Below are 26,082 nucleotides of genomic sequence, written 5' to 3' on the forward strand. Positions count from 1 at the left end.
TAATTATTTATTTTTGGCCTTTTGTTTGTCTTAAATTTATTTATTTATTTTTGGTCGTGTTGGGTCTTCGTTGCGGTGTGCAGGCTTTCTCTAGTTGCGGTGGCTTCTCTCTTGTTGTGGAGTATGGGATCTAGGCTCGTGGGCTTCAGTAGTTGTGGCACGTGGGTTCAGTAGTTGTGGTGCACAGGCTTAGCTGCTCTGCAGTATGTGGGATCTTCCCGGACCAGGGCTTGAACTCGTGTCCTCTGCATTGGCAGGCGGATTCTTAACCATTGTGCCACCAGGGAAGCCCAGTGCCAGGCCTTTGTATGCTTGTTGGTGCCATTGGTATCCTCACTTTACAAACAAGGAAACTGAGGAACAGAGAGTTTAATAAACTTGCCTGGGGTCACACAGCTAGTAGATAAAGAAGCCAGATTCAGTCCCACGCTGGCCATACTTCACGGACTACGTTTTCTATACAACATAATGTGAAAGCTGGGCTTCCTAATTCTAACTTATTTTAAAAAGTCGAATGGAACTGTGAAGTCTCTTAATTTGTTATTAGAATGTATGCAGCCTTAAAGCACTTTAATTTTTTAAAAAACTACTACTACCACCTGAAAGAAATTGACATTTAAAAAATGTGCCTATGATTCCAGTGCTCTAAGAGAACGCTCTACTTTTTCCTGTGTTCCTTTCAATCTTTATCTTTTTTCACACAGTTTTTGTATAATTTGCACAGCAGGAGTTGGCAAACTGCAGCCCACAGCCCAAATGCCACATGATTTTGTAAACAAGGTTTTATTGGAACACCGCCATGCTCATCATTTACATACTGTCTATGGCTGTTTTCACGCTACAACTACAGATTTGAATAGTTGTGACAGAGACCATCTGGCTTACAAAGCCTAACATATTTACAATCTGACCCATTCCAGAAAAACTTTTCAACCCTTGGTCTAGAGGGCAAAGAGTTTTAATTGAAGTATAGTTGATTTACAATGTTGTGTTAGATTCTGGTGTACAGCCAGGTGATTCATTATGCTTTTTCATATTCTTTTCCATTATAGTTTATTACACGATACTGAATAGTAGTTCCCTGTGCTATACAGTAGGACCTTGTTGATTATCTATTTTATATATAGTAGTTTGTATCTGCTAATCCCAAACTCCTAATTTATTCCTTTCCCCCCTTTCCTCTTTGGTAACCATAAGTTTGTTTTTTATGTCTGTGAGTCTGTTTCTGTCTTGTAAGTTCATTTATATCATATTTTAGAATCCTCATGTAAGTGATATCACATGCTATTTGTCTTTCTCTGTCTGACTTACTTCACTTAGTATGATAATCTCTGGGTCCATCCATGTTGCTGCAAATGGCATTATTTCATTCTTTTTTATGGCTGAGTAGTATTCCACTGTGTGTGTGTGTGTGTGTGTGTGTGTGTGTGTGTGTGTGTGTGTGTGTATACCACATGTTCTTTATCCATTCATCTGTCGATGGACATCTAGGTTGCTTCCATGTCTTGGCTATTGTAAATAGTGTGCAGCGTGCTCTTTTTTCTCTTCAGACACAGCATTATTCCATGGTGTTAATCATCACGTTTCTCAGTGTAAATGGCCCAGGATATTCCACGGGATGGATGTCATCAACTTTCCTTAACCATTTTCTTTTTGCTGGACAGTTAAGTGACATCTTTTTTTCCTCAATATTTATCTAAAACACTTATATAGCACCTACTGGTTACCAGCACTGTTTACCAGTATAACTCACTTAATCAGATCAGTGATAAGAAGTTCATACTATTATTACTTCCATTTTACAGATGAGAAAGTGAAGTCAGAGGAGTTAAATCCACTTGGATGAGGCCTCATTGTTTTTCAGCAGCAAAGTTAGGCCTGAATCTGCTCAGCCAGTTGGCTCTAGAGTCTACACTCTTAGCAGCTGTTAGGAAGTGTCCTGGAAGAGGCAGGCCTTTGTGACCGTGACTCTGTGTGTGTGTGTGTGTGTGTGTGTGTGTGTGTGTGTGTGTGGTGTGGGGAGGGTGTTCAGCGCAGTGACTCACCAGGAGTGAGCCCCACCCTGCCCAGCCCAGCCTAACCACCCAACATCACCCAGATTTGGTTAGTCTCTGGTCCTCCTTGTTACACACCAGGCAGCTACAGCCATGTGACCACAAACTTTGTTTCTTTGTGGAACACAGCCCTGAAAAGAGGGCCAGCTGCTGATGCTGAAGAGAAAAATGAATTCTCCCGGTCAGAAAAAGACCTCTTGGGCGGGATAATACAAGAGTAGATGAGGGCTCTGCTTTGTGGCCAGGGGGGTACAGATCTTGCTCAAATGTTAAATCAGTGATAAATTTGCACATGTTCTAGTTCGACTGAGAAAAACAACAAAAATGTGACATAACTGTCCAGCAAAATGGAAATGATTAAGGAAAGTTTGTGACATCCACCCCAGGGAATATTCTGGGTCATTTACAAGGGGAAATGTTAATAATTAACACCATGAGTCGGGTGTAGCACTAGTCAGGGGGCCTTTGGGAAGCTGATGAGACCTGCAGACGTTGCCAGGAGAACAAGCATACACACAGGATGCTGCATAAGATTTCAGGAGGCTCAGGGAGCCCTCATAGCCTAATCCAGGGGTCTTACCCATTGTCGGGGAGGGGGACAGGTTAAAACCCCTGGTCCACAGAGACATTTTTTTTTTTTTCGGTATGCGGACCTCTCACTGTTGTGGCCTCTCCCGTTACGGAGCACAGGCTCCAGACGCGCAGGCTCAGTGGCCGTGGCTCACGGGCCCAGCCGCTCCGCGGCATGTGGGATCCTAGCAGACCGGGGCATGAACCCATGTCCCCTGCATCGGCAGGCGGACTCTCAACCACTGCGCCACCAGGGAAGCCCCTTGGTTTTTTTAAATAAATTTATTTATTTTTGGCTGTGTTGGGTCTTTGTTGCTGTGCGCGAGCTTTCTCTAGTTGCGGTGAGCAGGGGCTACTCTTCGTTGCGGTGCGGATTGTCGTGGCTTCTCTTGTTGCGGAGCATGGGTTCTAGGCATGCAGGCTTCAGTAGTTGTGGCACGTGGGCTCAGTAGTTGTGGCTCGCGGGCTCTAGAACTCAGGCTCAGCAGTTGTGGCCCATGGGCTTCATTGCTCCGTGGCATGTGGGATCTTCCCGGGCCAGGGCTCAAACCAGTGTCCCTTGCATTGGCAGGCGGATTCTTAATCACTGCGCCACCAGGGAAGCCCTCACAGAGACATTTTGAAAAGTGAATTTAGTGAGTGCTCCCCACGGGATACCAGAAGGTCTCAGGTCAAGAAATGCCGCATTGTAGAGACTGGGGGGGTGGGGGGGTGTTGAGAAGACTCTGAACACTGTGTCCACCTTCCAGCAGAAGGAAGGGAGCCTGGGCTGTCAGGTGACCCAAGGGCGCAGGATCTGGTCGGTCCTGTTCACCTCTCTGACCTTCAGCACCAACCACAGCATCTGGTACAGAGCAGGTGTTGCAACAAGATCTGTCATTAAATGAATGAGGCGTCTCCCAAGCTCTGGGACAGAGGGAAGCTGGGCCTGGTGTGGCTCTGGGTTAGAAGGTGAGATGGGCCCCTCTCTCTGCCTGTTCACACGGGTCCTTAGAGGGCACACCCTTCATCATCACCTGGCCTGGCGGCTGGATGGAGTGAGAGGCACAGAGAGGGAGAAGCGAGGGTGAGCTGGATTTTTCTCGGCCGTCTGTTCCCGGAAACCCAGGTTGGGCCTCCACAGCCTGGTTGGTGACCCATGTGGCCTGATTCATTTCGACCCATACACTGAGAGGCCTGGCATCACTGGGCCCATCGCAGCCCCGCCCAAACTGGGCATGCCTCTCAGCTAGTCCCCCATCTCAGGCACGCTCTCTGCAGAGGACTTGGCCTGGGCACCTCGTCAGTCTGACCTGTAGGGGTTCACCTCACCCCCGCCCCCGGCCTCTGCATCATTCGGCTATGGGATGGGACATCCTGTTCTGACTCATAAAGGAACCCCCCTTCTTTTGCCTTCCTGACTCACTTCCTCCTTTTTGCTGGCCGTCTTGCAGCACGGCATGGGTGCTGGAGCCCAGCAGACCTGGGCTTGCCCCTGACTGCGCCTCAGTAGCTGTCTGACCTGGGCAGGAGAGCTGGCCCCTCTCAGCCTCAGTTTCCTCATCTGTAAGGTGACGCGGTCGTCCCTGCCTTGGTGGTTGGTGGTAATGGATGCACCGCACCTGCCCAGCACCTGGAACCCAGCAGGTAACCTCATACGTGGGAACTTTGGGTGACATTTTCCCCAACCCACAAGGGCCTCCTTTGGCATACAAAAGTTAAGACTCATGATGACCTTGACACTCACCCAGGGCAATCATAAGGTCACAGATGACCTGGGGTGGGGACAGGGTAGGAGCAGGCAGAACACTAGTTACCCACCAAACAGTGTTGGCTGGGGTGTGAGGCTGGGTGTGAAGCTGGGGGCTTTGCTGGGAGGGGGTCATGGGGACGAGCTTCCAGGGCAGACACCGTGGGGACGGCCGCTCCCCACAGCTTATCAGGTATTTGCACATTCAGTCAGCAGTGGAGAAAAGATCCTTGGACTTGAACTCTGGTTTCTTTGTGGAAGAGCAGGTTTCCAATAAAAAGAATGCCTTGGGGTTAAACGGCACTTTACAAAGCATTTCCTAGCAGGTGATTGAAGGTTCCAGGTTGCCTGGACGCTTTTCAGTGCAACATTGTTTCCAGACACTTGGTCAGGCGCTGGCCTCCCTGCCTGTGGGTCTGCCACTGATCAGAGCAGGCCCCTCCCTTGCTCACAGACCCTCTCTGGTTCCCTAGTGCCCACAGAGGGGAGTCAGTGCACCCCTCGGACTCCCCTGCCTGCCTCTCCGTCACAGCTTCCTTTAACAATTCCCAAGCCCACGCTGCAGCCTGAACTTGGCGTTGCACTTTCCCAGCTTCTGCTTCTGCTGCTCCAGCAGCTTGTTATACCCTTTCCCTCTTGTCGTCTTATCCAGACCCTGCTCAGCCTTCCATCTCAGTCAGTGTGTCCCCTCGTCTGTGAACCCCTCCCTGGATCCCCTAATCAGCATCATTGCTCCACTCTCTAGGCTCCGAGAGTTTCTCCTGTGCCGCTCCATTTGCCGCCTCGGAGTCTGCGGTCATGCAGACCGTGTTTATAACCCGCAGCCTGCGCCTGGCTCACCGCTGTGTACGTCTGGATGTTAAAGCCGACTGGTCTTGGATTTGACTGCTTACCTCCTAACTAGTAGCGCTGGGACCTTGGGCAGAGCACGAAACTGCTCCATCTCAGTGCCCTCGTCTGTAAAATGGGACTGAGTATTAAGACCTGCCTCTCACTGGCTCTCCCCTGTCATTTCTGTGTCTTGAATTCTTTTTGTCACTCAATGTAACATAAATCTACGTCTCTGATCTCTCTCTCTGTAATTGTCCATAATGTAAAACAGAAATATTGACATAGTTTTTGGATATTTTATGTTCTTAATATTTAAGGACATTTAAATTATTTTGTCTTAAAAAAAAAAGACCTGCCTCTCAAGTATAAAAGATATTTTTATTGTTAACTCAGCAAATGCTGTCAAATTGAATTGAGTAACTTCTCACGGGGGTGGGTCTGTTTCTCACAGGAATGGGTGCTTAAGTTAGGTCTGTTTGAATGGCCCTCTTCGTTTGGAGATTTTGATTGTTTCTTTTACAGAAAAAGTTTCCTTGAGATACAATTCACAGTATACAATTTAAATGGGTGCATTTAAAGTGTACAATTCCATGCCTTTTAGTATATTCACAGAGTTGTAAAAACATCACCCCAGTCATTTTTAGAGCATTTTTCCTACCCCACCCCAAACCTGCACAATCCCCAGTCCACCCATGCACCCACCCCAGCCCTGGGCACCATCCATTTCCCTTCTGTCTCTACAGACCTGCCTGTTCTACACATTTCGTATAAGTGGAACTATACAATATGTGGCCCTTTGTGATTGGCTTCTTTCATTTAGCATCATGTTTTCAAGGTTCTTATGTTGTAACCGCATCACTACTTCATTCTTTTTTATTGCTGAGTCATATTCCATGGTATGGATGTAACATATTTTATTTTTCCGTTCATAAGTTGACAGACATTTGGGTTGTTTCCACGTTTTCGGCTCTCATGAACATTTGTGTATAAGTTTTTGTGTGGACGTATGTTTTCATTCCTCTTGGAATATACCTAGGAGTGGAATCACTGGATCATGTGGTAACTCTGTGTTTAATCATTTGAGGAACTGCCAGGCTGCTTTTCAAAGTGGCTATACTTTTTATATTCTCACCAGCATCATGAGAGCCTTCCACTTTCTCCACATCTTCACCGATACTTGGTTATTGTCTGTTGTTTTGATTATAGCCATCCTTATGGATGTGAAGTGGCATCTCCTTTTGGTTTTAATTTGCATTTCCCTGGTGGCTAATGACGTGGAGCATCTTTTCATGTGCTTATTGTCTATTCGTATGTACGTCGTCTTTGAAGAAACGTCTATTCAGATCTTTTGCCAATTTTATAATTGGGTTTTTGTCTTTCTAGATATAAGTCCCTTAGTGGGTAAATGATTTGCACAATTTTCTTCCATTCTGTGGGTTGTTGTTTCACTTTCTCGATGGTGTCCTTTGAAACACAAAAGTTTTTAATTTTTTTTTTTTTTTTTTTTTTTTTGCGGTATGTGGGCCTCTCACTGTTGTGGCCTCTCCCGTTGCGGAGCACAGGCTCCGGACACGCAGGCTCAATGGTCATGGCTCATGGGCCAAGCCGCTCCGCGGCATGTGGGATCTTCCGAGACCGGGGCACGAACCCGTGTCCCCTGCATCGGCAGGCGGACTCTCAACCACTGCGCCACCAGGGAAGCCCAAAAGTTTTTAATTTTGATAAAGTCCAGTTTATCTCTTTTTTTTCTTTTGTTGCTTGTGCTTTTGGTGTCATATCTAAGAAACCAGTGCCTAATCCAAGGTCAGGAACATTTGCACCTATGTTTTCTTCTATGAGTTTTATAGTTTTGGCTCTTACAATTTGGCCTTTGATCTATTTTGAGTTAATTTTTGTATATAGTGTGAGGTAGTGGTCCAAGTTCATTCTTTTGCATGTGGATATCCAGTTGTCCTGGCACCATTTGTTAAAAAGACTATTCATTTCCATTAAATTGTCTTGGCACGCTTGTTGAAAATTAATTTTCTGTAAATATGAGAGTTGATTGTTTCTTATCTGTGGGTTATTTTGAAGAAATGTAATGCTTTCCTTCAGAGGCAGAGATGTTTTTATACCAAGATGAGTCCTGGCCATAGCTCTGCCACTGAGCTGTGGCAAGATCTTGGGTGGGTCTCTCGCCTTCTCTAAGCCTCAGTCTCCCCATCTGTAAAATGGCACAGCTAGATAAGAGGATTCCCGAGAAGTGGTCCAATTGTTTTTGTTGTTGTTGTTGTTTGTTTGTTTGTTTTTGTCCGAGTTGCACGGCATGTGGGATCTTAGTTCCCTGACCAGGGATCAAACCCGAGCCCCCAGCAGTGGAAGCACGGAGTCTTAACCACTGGACCTCTGGGGAAGTCCTGGTCAAGTTTTTACATGTGGAAATGTAGGGGGGTTTCCGCCGTACTTTTCACTGGCTCCTGGGGGTGTCCCATGAGGCCTAGCCCTGCAGCCTGAGATCTGGAGCCCGTCTGAAACCTGTGGGCAGTTTCAGGAGCTCCCTACCCTGGCCTGGCCCCATGGGAGCCAGCCCTGCTTTTCCAAGAATGCTAGTGTTGTGTTCACTTAGTAAGCAACACTGCCATCCTCCTCCATGCTGGCTGTGCTCCAGGCCTGGGTGTACAGAGCAGATGAGACACAGCCTCTGCCCTTGAGAGCAACAGTCTAATGGGAAGACAGACACGTCAACAACAACCGTGGGGCTGAGTGGCGTGTTCTGGTTGGCACTGTGTCCCAAGGGCTGCAGGTGCAGGGGGAGGGGGGCAGATGGCAAAACTCGGCTTTGCTGGTAGGGCCCCAGGCCTGGCCCAAATGTGAACGCTTGCTCTGGGCAGTATTTGAAGAACGGTCGGGTGAGCAGTGTAGTATATTTCACAGCTCTTCCACGTGCCGTCCAGCAGCAGCTCCTTCTTAACTCGCACTTAACCAGCCCTAATGCACTGACCAGGCGACTACTGACCTCTTGTCTCCAGGCAAGGCGCTGTGGTTAAGGAAAAGGCTCTGGAGCCAAGTTGCCTGAGTTTCAATCCCTGCTTTGCAGACTTTGGGGAAAGTTATTTAACATCTCTGTGCTTTGCTTCCTTATCTTCTAATACGGGGTTTTATAGTAGCACCTACCCTCTAGGAACATGGCCTGGCACAAGGAACCAGCTCTTATTAAGGTCTCTGGTTATTACAGGTTGGAATTGTAGCTTGAACAGTGTAGCACTGACCCCAGTATGTTAGGCCCGCTACACAGTTGGTTGTTATAGCCCATGGCTATTACACGGTGTGACGCGGTAACATGGTACAATTAGCCTATAGGTTGCCTGAGGATCATTACAGTTCTGTGCCTTTGAATAAAGCAGAGCTTCTCGGCAGTGTATATGTCCCTTCCTAATAGCTGTTCTGTTAAAAAAAAAAAAAAGCCCGGAGGTGAATCGGTCGTGCCCCTTCCCTTCAAAACAATCTTCCCATTTGAAGCTCCCCCATCTCAGAGAGGAGGAAGTCAGGCAGAAATTCTGGCTCTCATTTGACCAAAGAGACTGGTTTGGAGCTGGTTAGTGGCAGAGCCTGCCCTGGACCCCATGCTCCCTAATTCCAGTTTGGGGCCTGCTCTGCCCCCAGCCCATGGCCTGAAGGAAGACTCTGATTTGGGGGTTAACAGAGTCTGTGCTGATGTCCACCCTTCCCCCATCCCTGCTTTTCCCAAGTTTCCCTGAACCTGCAGCTTATGTATATTGAAGACCAAATAAGACTGGTAAGATGCTCCTTCTGGCTCCACACGTATTCCTTTTAATAAAAAAGACCAGGGAGCTCCCTGGTGGTCCAGTGGTTAGGACTCGGCACCTTCATTGCCGGGACCTGGGTTCAATCTCTGGTCGGGGAACTAAGATCCCGCAAGCCACGGGGCATGGCCAAAAATAAATAGATTAATCAATTAATTAAATTTTTTAAAAAGACCAGAACTAGCGATTATCAAGTACCTACTCAATGCCAATGGGGGTAAATATTATTCTTTATATTTTCCAGATTTATCTATCCGCCCATGAACATTTGTGAGCACCTACTATGTGTCAGTATCTGTCTCAGGTACCTTGATAGCAGTGATCAAGATGGGCAGTTCACATTCAAATGAGAACAGCAGGCTGAGTTCAGTGGTGCTGGACTACTGCTTCGGAAGTTGTTGATTTCCATCCTGGATGCTGGGAGACCCCACGGCAGCCACACGAGTTGTTGAGCAGACATCCAGGTCCCTACTGAACCAGGGTCCCACAGGAGCATGGATAAGGGCCCCATGGCACCTCTCTTTGGGAGCTCCGAGAGCCCCACGCACACGTGAGGGACTCCATTTGTTTATCTGTTTTTACACACTCTTGGCTGTTGGTTCAAGGAGTCAGCTGGCAGCGCCCTCGAAATTGGAGCAGCTTCCTGTTGGCTGAGTGTCTCCCCATCACTCACCTCCTCGCTCCCTTAGCCTCCAGCCTACCGGGCCCTCACTGAGCGCGGTAGCCTTAAAGGAGGAGGTGCCTGGGAAGTGCTGAGGGCAGTCTGGAGCTTAGTAACTTGTCCTAAAGTACAAACGCAACAGGCAATCAGATGGTTCGCCATTAGGGACTGCAAATTAAAACCACAATGAGATTTCATTACCCACTGGTTAAAAGGGCTAAGATTAAAAAGACTGACCATAGAGGGCCGTGTGGGAACGGGAACTCTCATCCACTGCTGGTGGGAAGGAAAAGTGATGTGGCTGCTTTGGAAAATAGTGTGGCAGTTTCTTAAAAATGTAAACATACACCTACCATCTGATCCAGCCACTCCACTCCTAGGTATTTTTATTTTTTTTATTTTCTGGTTTTTTGGCTGCGTTCGGTCTTCGTGGCTGCGCGCGGGCTTTCTCTAGTTGCGGCGAGCGGGGGCTACTCTTCGTTGCGGTGCGCGGGCTTCTCATTGAGGTGGCTTCTCTTGTTGCGGAGCACGGCCTCTAGAGTGCAGGCTCAGTAGTTGTGGCTCACGGGCTTACTTGCTCCGCGGCATGTGGGATCTTCCTGGACCAGGGATCGAACCAGTGTCCCCTGAATTGGCAGGCAGATTCTTAACCATTGCGCCAGCAGGGAAGTCCCACTCCTAGGTATTTTTGCAAGAGAAATGAAAGTGTATGTTCATACACAAGTGTTTAGAGCAGCTTTATTTGTAATAGCCAAAAACTGTCCATCAGCGGGTCTCCACATGCTATGGGATATTACGCAGCAATGGAAAGGAATGGACCATTGATGCAGGCAACAACGTGGGTGAATCTCAAACTAATTATGCTGAGTGAAAGAAGCCAGGACCACACCACCCGCCCCCCCTATATATATATATATATATATATATATATATATATATATATATATATATATATATATATATATATATATATATATAATTCCATTTATTTAAAAATCTCCAGAAAATGCAAACTAACCTCTAGAGACAGTAAACACATCAGTGCTTGACTGGGTCAGGGTGTGGGCAGGAGGGAAGGATTAGAAATGGAATCAGGAAACTTTTGGGGTAATGGGTGTGTTCATTATCTTGATTGGGGTGATGGTTTTGTAGGTATATATGTTAAAACTTGTCGAACTCTACAGTTGAAATGTGTTTATTGTTTATCAATTTTACCCCCAAATAAACCTGTTAAAAACAAAGGCCACCCCATCTCCAGTTAATCAGTAAGATGAATCTGACCCAGTTAATCAGTAAGATGAATCTGACCCTGCCCTCCTTCAGAGAACTTGTTTGTGTCAACAGATACGAACAGCAAAGCATGAACCGTGAGGTCAAACTTCTGGGTTCCGTCTTGGATTCGTGGCTTCTCACCTTGCCTCCCTAAACTCCAGTTTTCTCACTGTGGGATACCTTCCTCCTGGGGTTGTTGGATGGAGAACATGGGAAAATTCAGAGTGTTCAGTAAACAGATAGTAAGTGGTAACATGCACTGGGTCCCGTGGGCACCCGAGGGAGGGAGGAGCTGTTACTATGGGGGGAAGGAAGCTGGAAAGGTTTCCCCTCTGAGTGAACTGAATCTTGAAAGAACAGGGAAGAGTCTGCTAGAAGGAGGTGTGTACTGGGGTAGGGGAGGCTCACCAGGCAGAACTAAGCTAGGGAAGCAGCATTCAGACTCTAAGCTTCTAGAAACTTCAGCAATGTGGTTCAGCTGGCGTGCAGGGACCAGGGGCACCCTGGTGAGTCAGGGCTGTAGGTTAGGTGGGAGCCTCATCCTTGAGGGTCCCTGAGGAGTCCCCTTCATCCTCCAGGCCAGGGTTTCTCAAATTGGGATATGAGGAGGATTTCTCCGGAGACCGTGAGTTTTTTTTTTTTTGGCTGCACCGAGCGGCACGTGGGATCCTAGTTCCTGGATGAGGGATCGAATCCGTGCCCCTTGCAATGGAAGTGTGGAGTCTTAACCACTGGACCTCCAGGGGAGCCCCAAGACCATCAGTTCTATGAGAAGTTTTGAAATTTTTATCTAATAAAGACAAACAAAAAAATTAAAACCCTGTATCTTGATGCAATGCTTTTGAATACAAAGACGTTTTCATCTAGTAGAAAGCGCTCATTTCTGAAGTCCTTCTTGATAAGAGTGGTTCTGAAAGTATATTATTGTGCAGCCATAATTTTCTTTTCTTTTCCTTTTTTTCTTTTCACAACTATATTTTCTTTAATTGAAATATAGTGGATTTACAATGTTGGGTTAGTTTCTGCTGTACAGCAAAGTGATTCAGTTATGTACGTACATTTTTTTTTTTTTTTTTAATGGTACGCGGGCCTCTCACTGTTGTGGCCGCTCCCATTGTGGAGCGCAGGCTCCGGATGCGCAGGCCCAGCGGCCATGGCTCATGGGCCCAGCCGCTTCGCGGCATGTGGGATCTTCCCGGACCGGGGCACGAACCCGTGTCCCCTGCATTGGCAGGCGGACTCTCAACCACTGTGCCACCAGGGAAGCCCTATACGTACATTTTTTAATATTCTTTTCCATCATGGTTTATCTCAGGGTATAGAATATAGTTCCCTGTGCTATACAGTAGGGCCTTGTTGTTTACCCATTCTATATATAATAGTTTGCATCTGCTAACCCCAAACTCCCTCGGCCACCCTCCCTTCCTTGGCAAACACAAGTCTGTTCGCTATGTCTGTGAGTCTGTTTTTGTTTCGTAGATAGGTTCATTTGTGTTATATTTGATTCCACATATAAGTGATATCATATATTTGTCTTTTTCTGTCTGACATCACTTAGTATGATAATCTCTAGGTCCATCCATGTTGCTGCAAATGCCATTATTTCATTCTTTTTCATGGCTGAGTAATATTCCATTGCATATACAGGTATACATATAGATATATGTACCACATCTTCTTTATCCATTCATCTGTCAAAGGACATTTACATCTGTCCATGTGTAATTCAGGTTTGAGGGCCACAGGAGGTGTGTGTGGTCATTGTGGTTGGACCCGCTCCCTTGGGCTGTGGTGCAGACAGTCCAGGGAGGGGGCACTGGTTCCATGGGAGATGCTCAGGAAGGTAAGGCAGGTCTGGTGGGTTCAGGGGTGACTGTTGGAATCACCCCTCTGCAGGGAAGATTCCTACCTGAGCAGAAGGTATGAGGCTCTGGGGGCCTGGCATGGGCCCCTGATTCCCAGGGTCAATAAGAGAGAGGCCTGGGGAGGAGGTATGAGGACATCTGTCACTGCCATGCCGTCATGGAAGACGCTGCCTTGGGCCACTGGGGAAGGGAGGGGAGGGAAGGCGCAGGGACAAGGGGCCAACATCCATCCTGGAAGCTCCACCCCCTTGGCCAGATCTTCAGGGAGGGGCTTTGGAGGCTGGAGCAGGACCTGGGATGGGCCTTGCCACATGGCAAATGGAACCCTCTCTGGTGGGACAAGACCTTAGAGATTTCATCTACAGGGTACTTGGGAGTGCGGCTGGTGCTTTCACTGCCAAGGCATGGGGTTGGGCCACGACCCACAGTGTGAAAAACCAAAACCAACCTAAAGCTCCCGTTTCCGAATCAGAGGTAGGCTGGGCAGCGTTGATTGGTCTGCCCAGACTCACGCCTGCGGTCCGCAGCACTCGGTGTCCCACCCAGGCCTGGACTAGTCTGATGCCTTGCCCACTGCTGCTCTCTGACCCGCAACTGATGGCCAGTCCCTGCCTCCCTGGCCTCTGATCGCCCCTAGCCACACGGCCAGCAGCCCGCTGGGACTACATGACCAGGGCTACTGGTAGGATGCTTCTCAGAACCCCCTCAGGGAGCCCTCCGCTTTGCACCCTCTAATTGGCTGCCCTCCCAGCAGCCTGAGCCAATCACACCTGGCCCAAGGAGCCGAGGCCCCGCACCTTGGAGCCACCTGCCTTGCCCAAGGGATGCCCCTCTCCTCTCTGGGAGGTCGGGCCTTCTGTACCCGATTCTCTTATAGTTGCACTTTGCATTCTCTCCGATTCTCTTATAGTTGCACTTTGCATTCTCTCCCCCTCCCAGACATCCACATTTGACTGTGCTTTGCAAGGCCAGCGTTTCCCGGGTGGAAATCCCAGTGTCCTCCACACTGTGCCTTTTGACGGAGAGCTTGGGTTTAGTTAATTTCAGAGTGATTGGAAATGTTGTTTTATAGTCAGCTCTCTGGGAAAGGAGGTGGGCCAGAGCGCAGTGGGCTTTCACTACCAAAGATGGCAAAACTGATTTGAGAACCCCTCTCAGAGCACTTGTCTTGAAAGCAGTCCCCTTTGTGGGGACTCCTGGCCTGTCCCCTTTGTGGCTAGAATTGTAAAGTGGACCCCAGAACCCTGTTCCTAAGCGGGGTTTCTTGTATGAACATTGACAAGCCCATGGACAGAGGGTGGGTTGTGGTGCCCTGTGGTTTGTGTGGCTTTGGTTCAGTCCCTTCATCCTTCCGAGCCTGTGGTTATCTCTGACAGGATAAAGCCCAGTAATTCTTCCCAACTCCAGATTCAGCAACCTGGGAGGGCTGTTGTAAGATTAAATAAGATGGTGTGAGAGTTCCTGGTCCAATGACCCATTAAGATGCTGCGGAGAGTGCCGGTCCCTGCTTCTTACACACTTTGCTTTCAGAATCACCTTCTGTGAATGCCAGATAAGAGAGCATGGCCCAGGACCCTCCTGGCGCTCCGAACGATGCTCTGAGCTGTGGCTTCTCTGTAACATTATCTGCAATAAGTAAACAAAAAAGAGTTCCCAGAATCCTCTTGGAATAGGCTTTGGGATTAAAACCAGCTGCCCGCTTGGGTCCTGAAAGCCCATCTGTGTGTGGAAGAGCAGTGGGGATGAGTAAGCGTGGAAACTGTGTGTGGCAGAGCAGGAGTGAGTCACTGGAAAGGTGAGCGTGTCGCGGCAAAGGGAGTGTGCCCCGTGCCGGGGCGCTGTGTCCGTCTGTGGTGTGGGCCCCTGGCCAGGTTGGGGCGGCAAGCACACTTGCCTACAGGGCCTGCCGTGGGAGCTGGGGTTTACTTGGGTCTGGATCCTGAAGGTTCTGAGTTCTAGAGCAAAATGCCAGGGGGCAGCTAGGTTGGCAGAGGGCCAGGGTGGCTGCACACCGTAGGACTGAGGCGGCCCGGCAGCCGGGGCCTCAGTTTATTAAATCCAATTCTAGGTTCTTGAGCGGAGCCGCAGGTTTACACCCTGCGGTCACCTTCCTGGAGCTTAGATGCTCATAGGAGACGACCCACAGGAGGTGTGAATGGCTCTCGGCTCTCAGTGGGTTCTGGGCAGGCGGGGGGGTACGGGCGGGGGCGTGGAAGCCGGGGAGCACCGTGGTGTCTAAGAGCAAAGGCTCTGGCCTCAGGCCATCATGTGTTCCAGTCCTGCCCCCATTATTTAACATCCGTCTGGCTTTTGAGCAGTGTTCTTAGCATCATTGATCCTCAGTTTTCTCAGCCATAAAATAGGGATAAGTGACTCATTAGTCTTTGTAGGATAAATGAGTTAATAGCTGTAAGCCCTTTATCACGGAGTCAGGCCAGATGCACGTGGGCTGTTAGAATTATTATTGTTAATCCTGGATCCACCACTTTCTGGCAGGCTATTTGCTTTACTGAGTCTCAGTTTCCGTCATCATAAAATGGTACTAATGGGCTTCCCTGGTGGTGCAGTGGTTGAGAGTCCGCCTGCCGATGCAGGGGACGCGGGTTCGTGCCCCGGTCTGGGATGATCCCACATGCCGCGGGGCGGCTGGGCCCGTGACCCACGGCCGCTGGGCCTGTGCGTCCGGAGCCTGTGCTCCGCAACGGGAGAGGCCACAACAGTGAGAGGCCTGCGTAGCGCAAAAAAAAAAAAAAGGTAGTAATAATGTCAGCCACATAATAGTCACTCTTTGAACCTGACTTTGCCCCTCTCTTTGCTTGGGAGGGGTTTGGTGTCGTGTTTTAGGGGCATTCCCTGATGGGGTTTGGTTAGGTCTTAAGCAGGATTCTTGGAGTGTCTAGATCATTGAATGGCACGCGGTATTAAGAGTGTTTGCGCATTCCCAGAGAATGTTTCACATTGCCTTTATGGTGTTGGAGGGGCTGGAGCAGGGAGCTGTCCCAACCTGGTCCTTATGGGGTGTCTGCCCCTCACCACTGGCACCACAGAGCCAAGTAGGGGCCTCCATCCTACAGCCTCAGCTTCCCAGGCCCAGGAAGGGGAAGGGAGAGGACGGAGGGCTCTAATCCCACTGCCCCCAGGACACAGGGTTCTGAGCCCTGATTTGTTTCCCGTGCACTCCCCCTTAAGGTTAACCCGGCAAATGGTCAGTGTCAGTGCCAGTAACTTGTCCTTTGTCCTGCAAGACTGGTCCCCCCCCCCGCCCCCCAGACCAAGTTGCAGCTTGGCCCATTGCTCAGGCAGCCCGGAATCAGGGCAAAGGGAGCTGGTGTCCTTCTCCATCTACAGATGGGCAGCCTTTGCAGTCCTGGGCTGGGAGACCTTCCTTCCCGTCCTCTGGGTCACAGGAGGGTTGACCCCTGCGGGCTGCATCACTCAGGTTCCCCTGTGCTGGCCCAGGGATTTCGCCCACAGCAGCCTTTCCACCCTGGCTGGGGTGATGCTTCCCTTGGGGCTCCAGTTCCTGCCGCTTAGAGGCTCCCAGCCCGGGGCCTGGTAACACCACCTCCTCCTTTGCCCCCTCCAGCCGAGGTGTGGAAGTAGCCGACCTCTGGGTTCCCTTTTGTCTCCTGGCAGCTTCTCAGCCCCTTCACCCCCGTGGAGCTGGGTCCCTCTGGTTCACAGCTGGACTCAGAGTGGATTCACTTTGCCTGGTTGAACCCTGTCCAACCGGAGTCACGGTCTCTGGGCTTTGGAATCTGACAGAACAAAGTTCAAATCTCAGTGCTGCCCTGATGGCCCTGTGCCCTGGACACTCCAGCCTCAGTGTTCTTGTCTGCGATTGCGGAAGGTGACGGCAGCCCTGCCCACTGAGCACTGGTTCTGAGCAGGTGCCCGATGAGTCCCCCAGTATTCTGAGAGGAAGGTGCTGGTCGGTGGGGGGGTGAGTTCTTCTGAGGTCCTTCTGCTCATCAGCCGAAGCTCTCCGCCTGAGAGGATGCCCTGCTGCCTTACCTCTGCCCCGTCCTGTGTGACCTACCCTCAAGGACCAAATGGATGACTTGTAGACAAGTGCTTAGCACGGACGTAGGCCTTTCATCATGGTGGAAATGTCAGCACCCTTTTCTCTTCCCTGGTTGGCTTTTTTTTTTTTTTTTTTCAAGTCTACATCACGTTTTCCGCCCCCCTGCATCCAACCGCACACTGCTTTATGGCACTTCTGCCTGTTCATTCACCCTGAGGCTTCCTTGTGACTCCAACTGAGCTCTCCCCTTTTGACTCGATGGCTCAGGCCTGGAGCTCAGATTCTGGAACCTTCTTGGCCTCCCCTGAAGTACAGCCTCACAGTCCATTTCTGGGAGAGCTGTGTCCCCGGTCACCTCCTGTGGACGCATCCGTCTCCCAGGCTGGTGCCTTTTCACCCACGATCCAGCTGAACACATGCTCTTTCTTGTGTCTGCCCCTCTGCCCTGTCATCTGCCCCGGCCTGGCTTGTCTGTCATCAAGGAAAAAAGATCATTTCTCTTCTGGCTGTCCTTTGTGATAACCACACAGGACGCTGAAAACCAAGGCTGCTTCCTTTCTAACCACCCCCTCCAGCAGACCAGCGCCGGCCTGAACCAGAAAGGGCCTGCATCCTGTCTCTGGTTCCTCAGGGACAGCCCAGAGGTGCACCTGGAGCCCCACTCCCTTGCTGCCTGCAGCAGCACCCCAGGGCTGCTACCCAAGAAGGGACTTGGAAATGGAAACAGCTTTTCAAAAAATGCCTGAGCACGTTTTTTTTTTTTTTTTGCCAAAATGTTTGGAAAATGCATAGTTCCATTTTTTAAAAAATCCTGTGTCCACTCAACCAATCCAAGAAGGACAAGCCCATGGACGATGGGAATCCCCCCCTCCCTCCCAGAGAGGCGTGCCTGCCCTGCTTGCACCTGCAGCCTTCCCGCCTGGTCCTTGGCCTCGTGCAGCTGCCCGTGTCTGCCCTGACCCCCTCCCCCCACCCCGCTTCCACCCACCCCCTTGGCAAGGGCTTCCCTTCGGCACCCACCCCCGCCAGCGTGACTCGCCTGGACCTCAGGATCGCTGTTGTCACTCCCAACTGAACCCATGTTGGCTCCCGATTGCCCCCAGGGACCAGCCCAGCCTCCTGGACATGGCTCTGGGGCTCTGATCTGACCCTTGCTTCCTTCCTTGCCTCCCCCCATCCTCAAGCTCCAGCCTCCCCATCCCCCAGTGTGTCGAGAGCCTCCCCAGTATCCTTGCAGCGCCTCCCGCTCAGCTTGTGCTCCCCTCTCTCAAAGCTCACTTTGGCCCCCTCACTGGACACGGAGCCCCACGGGCCAGAGCCTTACCTGGTTCGTCTCTGAATCCTGAGCACCCAGCAGCTGTTAAGATGCACAGATGCATTAGTCTATGGCTAGTAACCCCCATTCCTACCCCACACCCACCTTTGGGATGGTGTGAGAGCCTCCGTCTGGATGCAGGTTTCTAAAGAAGGAAAGCCCTCTGCCTGACCCCAGAGGAATTTGGGGTAAAAAAAAAGAACTGCTTCCGAGTATGGAATGTGTTCCAGGTGCTGGGTAGGAGGTTTTTTTCATTAACCAAATCTAGATGTTGTCCCCATGCCATGGTCTGCATATTTATGTCCCCTCAAAATTCACATGTTGGAATCCTGACCCCCAATGTGATGGTGTCAGGAGTTAGGGGATCTGGGAGGTGATTCTAATCCTGTTCTAACACGAGGGTGGAGCGCTCATGAATGGGATTAGTGCCCTTATAAAAGAGACCCCACAGGGCTCCCTAACCCCTTCTTCCATGTGAAGATACAATGAGAAGTCCGCAACCAGGTCTCCCCTGACTGTGCTGGCACCCTGATCTCGGACTTCCAGCCTCCAGAACTGTGAAAAGTAAATTTCTGCTGTTTATAAGCCACCCGATCTGTGATATTTTATTATAGCAGCCCAAACGGACTAAACCCCATTTCCAGGTGAGGAGATGGGGACTCAGAGAAGTTAACTGACTGGCCAGATGTCACACAGCTAGTGAATAGCGGGCCCAAGACCACCAGGACCAATTACAAGTCCTTCTGGCCTCAACATCTGTCCACTCCCAGGACACATGCCTGTGGGTCACTTAGCCAGCTCACTTTGCCTGCTGGCCGCTGCGGCCCCCTGCAGCTGCTGGTTACAGCCTTGGAGCATCTACAACTGAAGTGGGCAAACTGTGGCCCATAGGCCACATTTGGCTAGTAGTCTGTTTTGGTGCAGTGAATGTGAAATGGGTTTTACATTTTTTAAGGGCTGTGAAATCAAAGAAGAATATGCAACAGAGATGGTATATGGCCTGCAGAGTATAAAGATAGTTACTACCTGACCCTTTACAAAAAAAAGTGTGCCCACCACTGTATAAAAGGTCCCCAGGACCACCTCCTTTGGAGTTTCCATGTGGCCCTGCGAGGCTACTCACCTCGGCCTGCCTTAGAGGGGCCACGATGCTGGAAGGGGTGCTCTGAACTGGCTGAGGAGGGGCGTCCATGGGGAGAGAAGGGGACCAGGGCCCAGACCAGGCTGACAGTCTGAGGGCGGAGGCTGGTGCACAGGCCCCAGCTGGCGTGGCTCACAGAGATCTCAGTATTATGGACCCTTCCAACCCACAACCTCAAAGACCCTCAGAGACCCTCTGTTCAACACTCACAGTGTGCAGTGTGCAGATGGGGAAACTGAGGCCCAGAGAGGCAAAGGTGCGCTCAGGGCAAATGTGCAGATTCCAAGCCCAGGGCTCTTTCTCCTACTTTCCCTGTCACATTTTGGAAGGCTTCCCGCCCTGCTCAGCCCAGTACTATGGGTCATTTCCTTGGCTTATTTGTTCCTTCATTCGACATTAATGAAGGGCTGGTAACTTGACTCTCCAGCACTGGGGTGCAGAGGTGGAAAGGCAGCAGGAGAGGAGGTGGCCTGCCCAGAAAATACAGTTGGTGGTCACGATGCTCTGGGGTTCCACGCCGCACAGCAATGCTTGGGGGAGGGGGCTCGCTTCTAGAAGAGGGAACAGAGGTCTTTGTCTTGGCTGTGTCAGAGAGGAGCTAAGAACTGCACATCTGCCCTGGGGTTGGCTGTGAGCAGGCATGGGAGGACGCAAGGCTGGAAACGGTCACGCTCAGGGCTTGGGGGTCGGTCGGAAGACTGCTGCAACGTATCTTTTAAACAGGGCAGTGGTCAGCTGGATTTGTGTTTTAGGCAACCCGCTCTGGTTCCCGCCCGGAGAAGGGATGGGAAGAGGGCCGGAAGCTTGTTGGAGTCGATAGAGGAAACGGAGGGAAATCCATGATGTTCCTGGTGAGGGATGCTAAGGAGGGATGTCTTCCTGGTCTGTAAACCAATTGTGAGTGGGCTTTGCTTGAGCTGCTCATGTGCTTTTTAACTTTAAACTTTTAAACTTGTGTAAGGAAGCAGGCTTTCCTTTCCATCAGTTGTGGATTCTAACCCAGGTCCATGGACTGACAGGGGGCTATGGATGGAATTGCTACTGACCTCTCACTGATGGCAATTTCTTCAGTTATGCAGGAGGCAAAACAAAATCAAAGCCTACTCTGTTATTAGCAGTGGCTGTAACTTTGTCACATATATTTTTATGTTGCACTGCAGTCATTGTAGATTTCTTGACATGTATTTTATGCCCATCAGTATTTCAAAATTCCAGTAGTTATTAGACCCATTGTCATTAGATCTTGTGATTTAATGTGTTAGTAAGGTAGTGTGTGGGGTATGTGGGGGGTGTGTGTGTGTGATGAATTCGATTTTTGATATTTTGATAACTATGTTTTAATATGATTGGTTTCCTTTGTAATTCTTGCTGTTTATTCTCGGCATTTAAAGACTTTATTCCAAGAAGGGGTCTACAGTAAAAGTCCATCCCCCTCCCCTCAAATCCCCCACCCTGGTTTGCAGTTCATCCACCTGCAGCCCACACAGGCGTTCAATGTGCAGCTTCTCTTCTGGAAGCTTCTTGAGGCAGAGGTGGTGCCCACTTATTTGCTGCCGTGGTTGTAGCATCTGGCCTAGCTAGGAGTGCGTGTTTAATTCCTCTGTGTTTCATTGACCTGGAATGAAGTGGTTTGGTAGAACAGGCCAGGAGGCCATGGTCTCTTGAACTCTGCCTGCGGCTTCACCAAGCTGACAGTTAGTGGTCCCCCATCCGAGGTTAGAAGCCCCCATCTGACGCTGATCCGTGGGTCTGAGGTCCACCCGAGTCCCGCCCCACCCTGCCAGACCCCTAGTGTTCCATTTGAGTACCTTGGGGTCTCCAAACCGTCATACCTCCCAGGCCCTGGGCATTTCCAACTGCAGGAAGGGTTCTCCAAACCTCGCTGCCTTAGGGTGTTTAGAGCATCCACGCCCCCTCCGCAGCCTGTCATCTGAAACTCTGGCAGCTAGTTTCGGCTCCTCCCATTCAACGCTTTGTAAAAAATAAAAGCTGAGCTTTTGGAAGCCAATCAAGTCACACACTAGACGAGAGATTAAAGCCACAATGAACCAATTTAAATGCCTGCGCATTCTAATGTGCTTTTCAAACGAAGCATTCAAAGGCAGGGAGTGGCTGCAGGGAACGTATTAAGTTGTTAGAAAAACATCAGAACAGCTCCGGAAGAAAACTGGGAGACTGAGCTCTGAGGACCTGAGGTCCCAGAGGGAAGCCCACCCTGGGTCACCCACTCCCTTCCCCTCGCTGGTGACGTCCTTCCCCTCTCCCAGCGTCCGTCGTGCAATCTGATGGCAGAGCTGCCAGTGCAGGGGTGGAGGTGAAGGGCGGGATGCCCAGATTCCCAGTCAACGCCTGTTGCACAACCAACTGATGATTGAGAAAAAAGGGCCAACAAACAATTCCACCAATGTTAAGAAATTATTTGGGTTTTTTTATTTTAAAATAACGATTGCCCTTTCTGGAAAATTCACAAAATGCCTAAGAGGAAAAATAGGGAAACAGAAGAACTTCCAACTGTGATTCCACCAACCAGACAATGGTCCTTAACCACGTGGCCTCCAAAGACACCATGCCAGGAAAAGAGAGGCCTGAGGTCACGTGGGATGCGTCTTCAGCCACTTGCCCACACCCCTCTCTCCGATTCATCACGTGGGCATTGGTTTTTGTTTGTTTGTTTGGACCACTTCACGTGGCTTGCGGGATCTTAGTTCCGTGACCAGGGATCAAACCCATGCCCCCTGCAATGGAAGCGCGGAGTCCTAACCACTGGACCGCCAGGGAAGTCCCTACATGGGCATCGTAATGGCAAGATTTCCTAGCCTTTTTCTAGGAGCATGGTTTTTTTGTGGTTGCTTTGTTTTGTTTTTATTAGCTGTAGAGCCGGGGCTACTAAGTATAAATTTTGTTGCATTTTTTGATATCATCATTAGAGCCTAAGTATTCTCCATCCCAAATTCATTTCAAGCCTACTTTTTATTGGCTGCATAATATTCTGAAGTGCAAGTGTGTGATACTTTCCTTAACTAATTTCCTATTGTTGGGCATTTGGGTTCTTCCTAGTTTTGTTTTGTTTTGCCTTTTTAACAAATGCTGTGGTTGATTTTGGGTGCATGACACTTTATACCAACGCTGGGCTATTTCAGCATCGGCAGAGGGTTTACTCTGTGCTAGGCATTGTGGGAGATTGGAGGATAATCTAGACACAATCCTTTCACCTAAGATGCAGATGTAAATAACTTTAATCCAAAGTCGGTTATAGTTGCCATAAGCAGACAACTAGAACCGAAATACAGAAGAGTTTCTCCTGGGCTTAATGGGATTTTTAGAAAGTTACATGAGAAAATCTGAGACCTTGTATCCGCGGCTAGAAGGTAAGGGAAAGAGAGGAGGGGACGGGATAGCAAAGGAGTTGGTTTAGCTGGGAGACCTATGCCAGGGGGCGGGCATCCCCGAAGGCAGTGGGTCTCAGCTCAGATGCTAGGTCAGTTGATTGTCAGTGGCTGCCAAGAGGTAGGTGGTGCGTAGCTCAGTGGAAACACTTAGCAATATCTGCCAGGGACCCAGGTTTGGTGCAGAAGTAGCCACAGGACACCTGGCTCACCGGGCCATCCCCAACCTGAGATATTAATTTCAGGTGAGATTCAGGGGCTGGCATCAGCCTGGCCAATGCCCCAAAACCGTGTTTCTTAGGTTGAGGCTTTTTAATCCATTCAGATCAAGATTCAGTGTCTGTCACAGACATCTCAGCCTGTGTGTGTTTTAGGATCCAATTTTGGAGGGGTTTCCAACCAAAAAGACAGGAGAGATTTGGCCCTGAGTGCCAAGCTAGCGTCACAGGGGAGCAGGGAATCTGAGACAAAGAGACTCTTTGCCAACCGGGCACCCTGGGCCCGCTCTCCCTGCCCAGCCCCCGGAGAGGCCAGACCTGTTTTCCTTCTCAGCCCATTTCCAGTCCTTTGGCTCTCTGACAAACACGAGCGCCTCTGGTTGTTGACACCGCAGTCGGAGCATCAGGAGGGTGCTGGGGGTGGAGTGTGAGCCCCATTCCCAGGGTCGGGCTCCCCGACCCTCGCCGCCATCAGCTGGCTGGGGCCTCTCCAGAGCTCGCCTTCCCTCCGCCCTCCTCACCTGTGCACCTGACCTTGTGTGGTCCTGTCTTCAGCCCCTGCAGGTGCCATGACTCAGCAGCCGCAGGAGGGCTTCGCCAGGAGCATGGGGGCTGCCCAGGAGTGGATGAAGGCTGTGCAGAAGCGGCTGCAGATCAATGACAACACCCAGGGGCCCCGCGCAGCCCTGGAGGCCAGGCTGCGGGAGACCGAGGTATGCAGAGACCATGGCCTTGGTAACCCTGTGGCCCTGGCCCGGTCCCTCCCTCTCAGGCCTCAGGTTTCCCAACTGTTGCATGGCAGAGCGGACTAGACTGGTGTTTCTCAAAATCTGATGTCTTTGAATCTCCTGGGGTTTAAGTGCAGATTCTGATCCAGGAGCTGGGGGTGGACCCGAGATGTGACATTTCTGACATGCTCTCGGTGACACCTTTGCTGGGGGTTCTGGGATCACACTTTCATTGTAAGGGTCTGACTCTCCCATCCTGGAAGGGGGCACCGTGCAGCCAGATGGTCCCCACCCCCAGGTGGCCCAGGCCCTGCTTCCTGCACCTTCTCTGCTTCTCTGCAGCTGAGGCCCCTCCCTTGGCTTTTATAGGGCTAGAGTCCAGCTCTACCCTGACCTGGCACAAGGCAGAGGCTCAGTGCTACCCTGACCGGAAGTGCCGATGCCCAGTGCCTGGCCCAGCACTGTGGTGCCCCCCACCTGAGGTCATCTGCTCTGGGCCAGGGGCCAGGGGCCAGGGGCCAGGGGGAAGAACTCTAGACTAAGAGTCAGAGACCTGGGTTGTAGTCTCCATGCTGATCTAAAGTGCTGTGTGACCTCGGCCACATCCCTGTCCCTCTCTGGGCCTCAGTTTCCCATCTATAAGTAAAGCAGTTGACTTAACGTCTCTCAGGTCATATCCATTGGGATATTCCACAATTCTAATTTATCACCTAACAATGGTTGCTTTATTTAAGGGGAGGCTTACCTCTTCCTGCACAAACTGCCCCCCCAACAGGCTAGAAACAGAGCTGACCCCACGCCCACTTCCCTGTGTCTTGTCTTTTCTTTCTTTCTCTTTTTTTCTTTTTTTTTGAGCTGTCTTATTGATTTTGCATATTTTATTTTATTTTATTTTATTTATTTTTTTTAGAGCACTAAATTTTTTTGTATTAGTTTCTGCTTTATAACAAAGTGAATCAGTCATACATATACATCTGTTCCCACATCCCTTCCCTCATGCATCTCCCTCCCTCCCACCCTCCCCATCCCACCCCTCCAGGCGGTCACAAAGCACCGAGCTGATCTCCCTGTGCTCTGCGGCTGCTTCCCACTATCTATCTACCCTACGTTTGGTAGTGTATATATGTCCATGCCTCTCTTTCGCTTTGTCACAGCTTACCCTTCCCCCTCCCCATATCCTCAAGTCCATTCTCAAGTAGGTCTGTGTCTTTTTTTTTTTTTTTTTTTTTTTTTTTTTTTTGCAGTATGCGGGCCTCTCACTGTTGTGGCCTCCCCCGTTGCGGAGCACAGGCTCCGGACGCGCAGGCTCAGCGGCCATGGCTCACGGGCCCAGCCGCTCCGCGGCATATGGGATCCTCCCAGACCGGGGCACGAACCCGTATCCCCTGCATCGGCAGGCGGACTCTCAACCACTTGCGCCACCAGGGAGGCCCTAGGTCTGTGTCTTTATTCCCGTTTTACCCCTAGGTTCTTCATGACATTTTTTTTTTAAATTCCGTATATATGTGTTAGCATACGATATTTGTCTTTCTCTTTCTGACTTACTTCACTCTGTATGACAGACTCTAGGTCTATCCACCTCATTACAAATAGCTCAGTTTCGTCTCTTTTTATGGCTGAGTAATATTCCATTGTATATATGTGCCACATCTTCTTTATCCATTCATCCGATGATGTACACTTAGGTTGTTTCCAGCTCCGGGCTATTGTGAAGAGAGCTGCAATGAACATTTTGGTACATGACTCTTTTTTTTTTTTTTTTTTTTTTCCTTTTTGCGTTATGTGGGCCTCTCACTGTTGTGGCCTCTCCCGTTGCGGAGCACAGGCTCCGGATGCGCAGGCCCAGCGGCCATGGCTCACGGGCCCAGCCGCTCCGCGGCATATGGGATCCTCCCAGACCGGGGCACGAACCCGTATCCCCTGCATCGGCAGGCGGACTCTCAACCACTGCGCCACCAGGGAGGCCCTACATGACTCTTTTTGAATTATGGTTTTCTCAGGGTATATGCCCAGTAGTGGGATTGCTGGGTCATATGGTAGTTCTATTTGTAGTTTTTTAAGGAACCTTCATACTGTTTTCCATAGCGGCTGTACCAATTCACATTCCCACCAGCAGTGCAAGAGTGTTCCCTTTTCTCCACACCCTCTCCAGCATTTATTGTTTCTAGATTTCTTGATGATGGCCATTCTGACTGGTGTGAGATGATATCTCATTGTAGTTTTGATTTGCATTTCTCTAATGATTAATGATGTTGAGCATTCTTTCATGTGTTTGTTGGCAGTCTGTATATCTTCTTTGGAGAAATGCCTATTGAAGTCTTCTGCCCATTTTTGGATTGGGTTGTTTGTTTTTTTGCTATTGAGCTGCATGAGCTGTTTATAAATTTTGGAGATTAATCCTTTGTCAGTTGCTTCATTTGCAAATATTTTCTCCCATTCTGAGGGTTGTCTTTTGGTCTTGTTTATGGTTTCCTTTGCTGTGCAA

The 26,082-nt window shown here is 49.9% G+C and overlaps 1 protein-coding gene across 8 annotated transcripts in view; it reads left to right on the plus strand.

The window, feature by feature from the left end:
- The window catches only part of SYNE3 (spectrin repeat containing nuclear envelope family member 3), a 100,508-nt gene that overhangs the window by 15,943 nt on the left and 58,483 nt on the right, over positions 1–26,082 (plus strand). For 5 of the 8 annotated variants that reach the window (XM_060095680.1, XM_060095684.1, XM_060095678.1 and 2 more), the window contains exons 1-2: positions 9,363–9,537; positions 23,425–23,582. In XM_060095680.1, the coding sequence (XP_059951663.1) occupies positions 9,402–9,537; positions 23,425–23,582 (294 nt within the window). In that variant the 5' untranslated portion in view covers positions 9,363–9,401. Of the gene's footprint in view, positions 1–9,231; positions 9,292–9,362; positions 9,538–23,424; positions 23,583–26,082 lie in introns of those variants that run through there. The other 3 variants (XM_060095685.1, XM_060095681.1, XM_060095682.1) reach the window with 2 other exon arrangements.

This window comes from Mesoplodon densirostris, chromosome 4 (genome assembly GCF_025265405.1).
Source record: "Mesoplodon densirostris isolate mMesDen1 chromosome 4, mMesDen1 primary haplotype, whole genome shotgun sequence".
Classification (NCBI taxonomy): domain Eukaryota; kingdom Metazoa; phylum Chordata; class Mammalia; order Artiodactyla; family Ziphiidae; genus Mesoplodon; species Mesoplodon densirostris.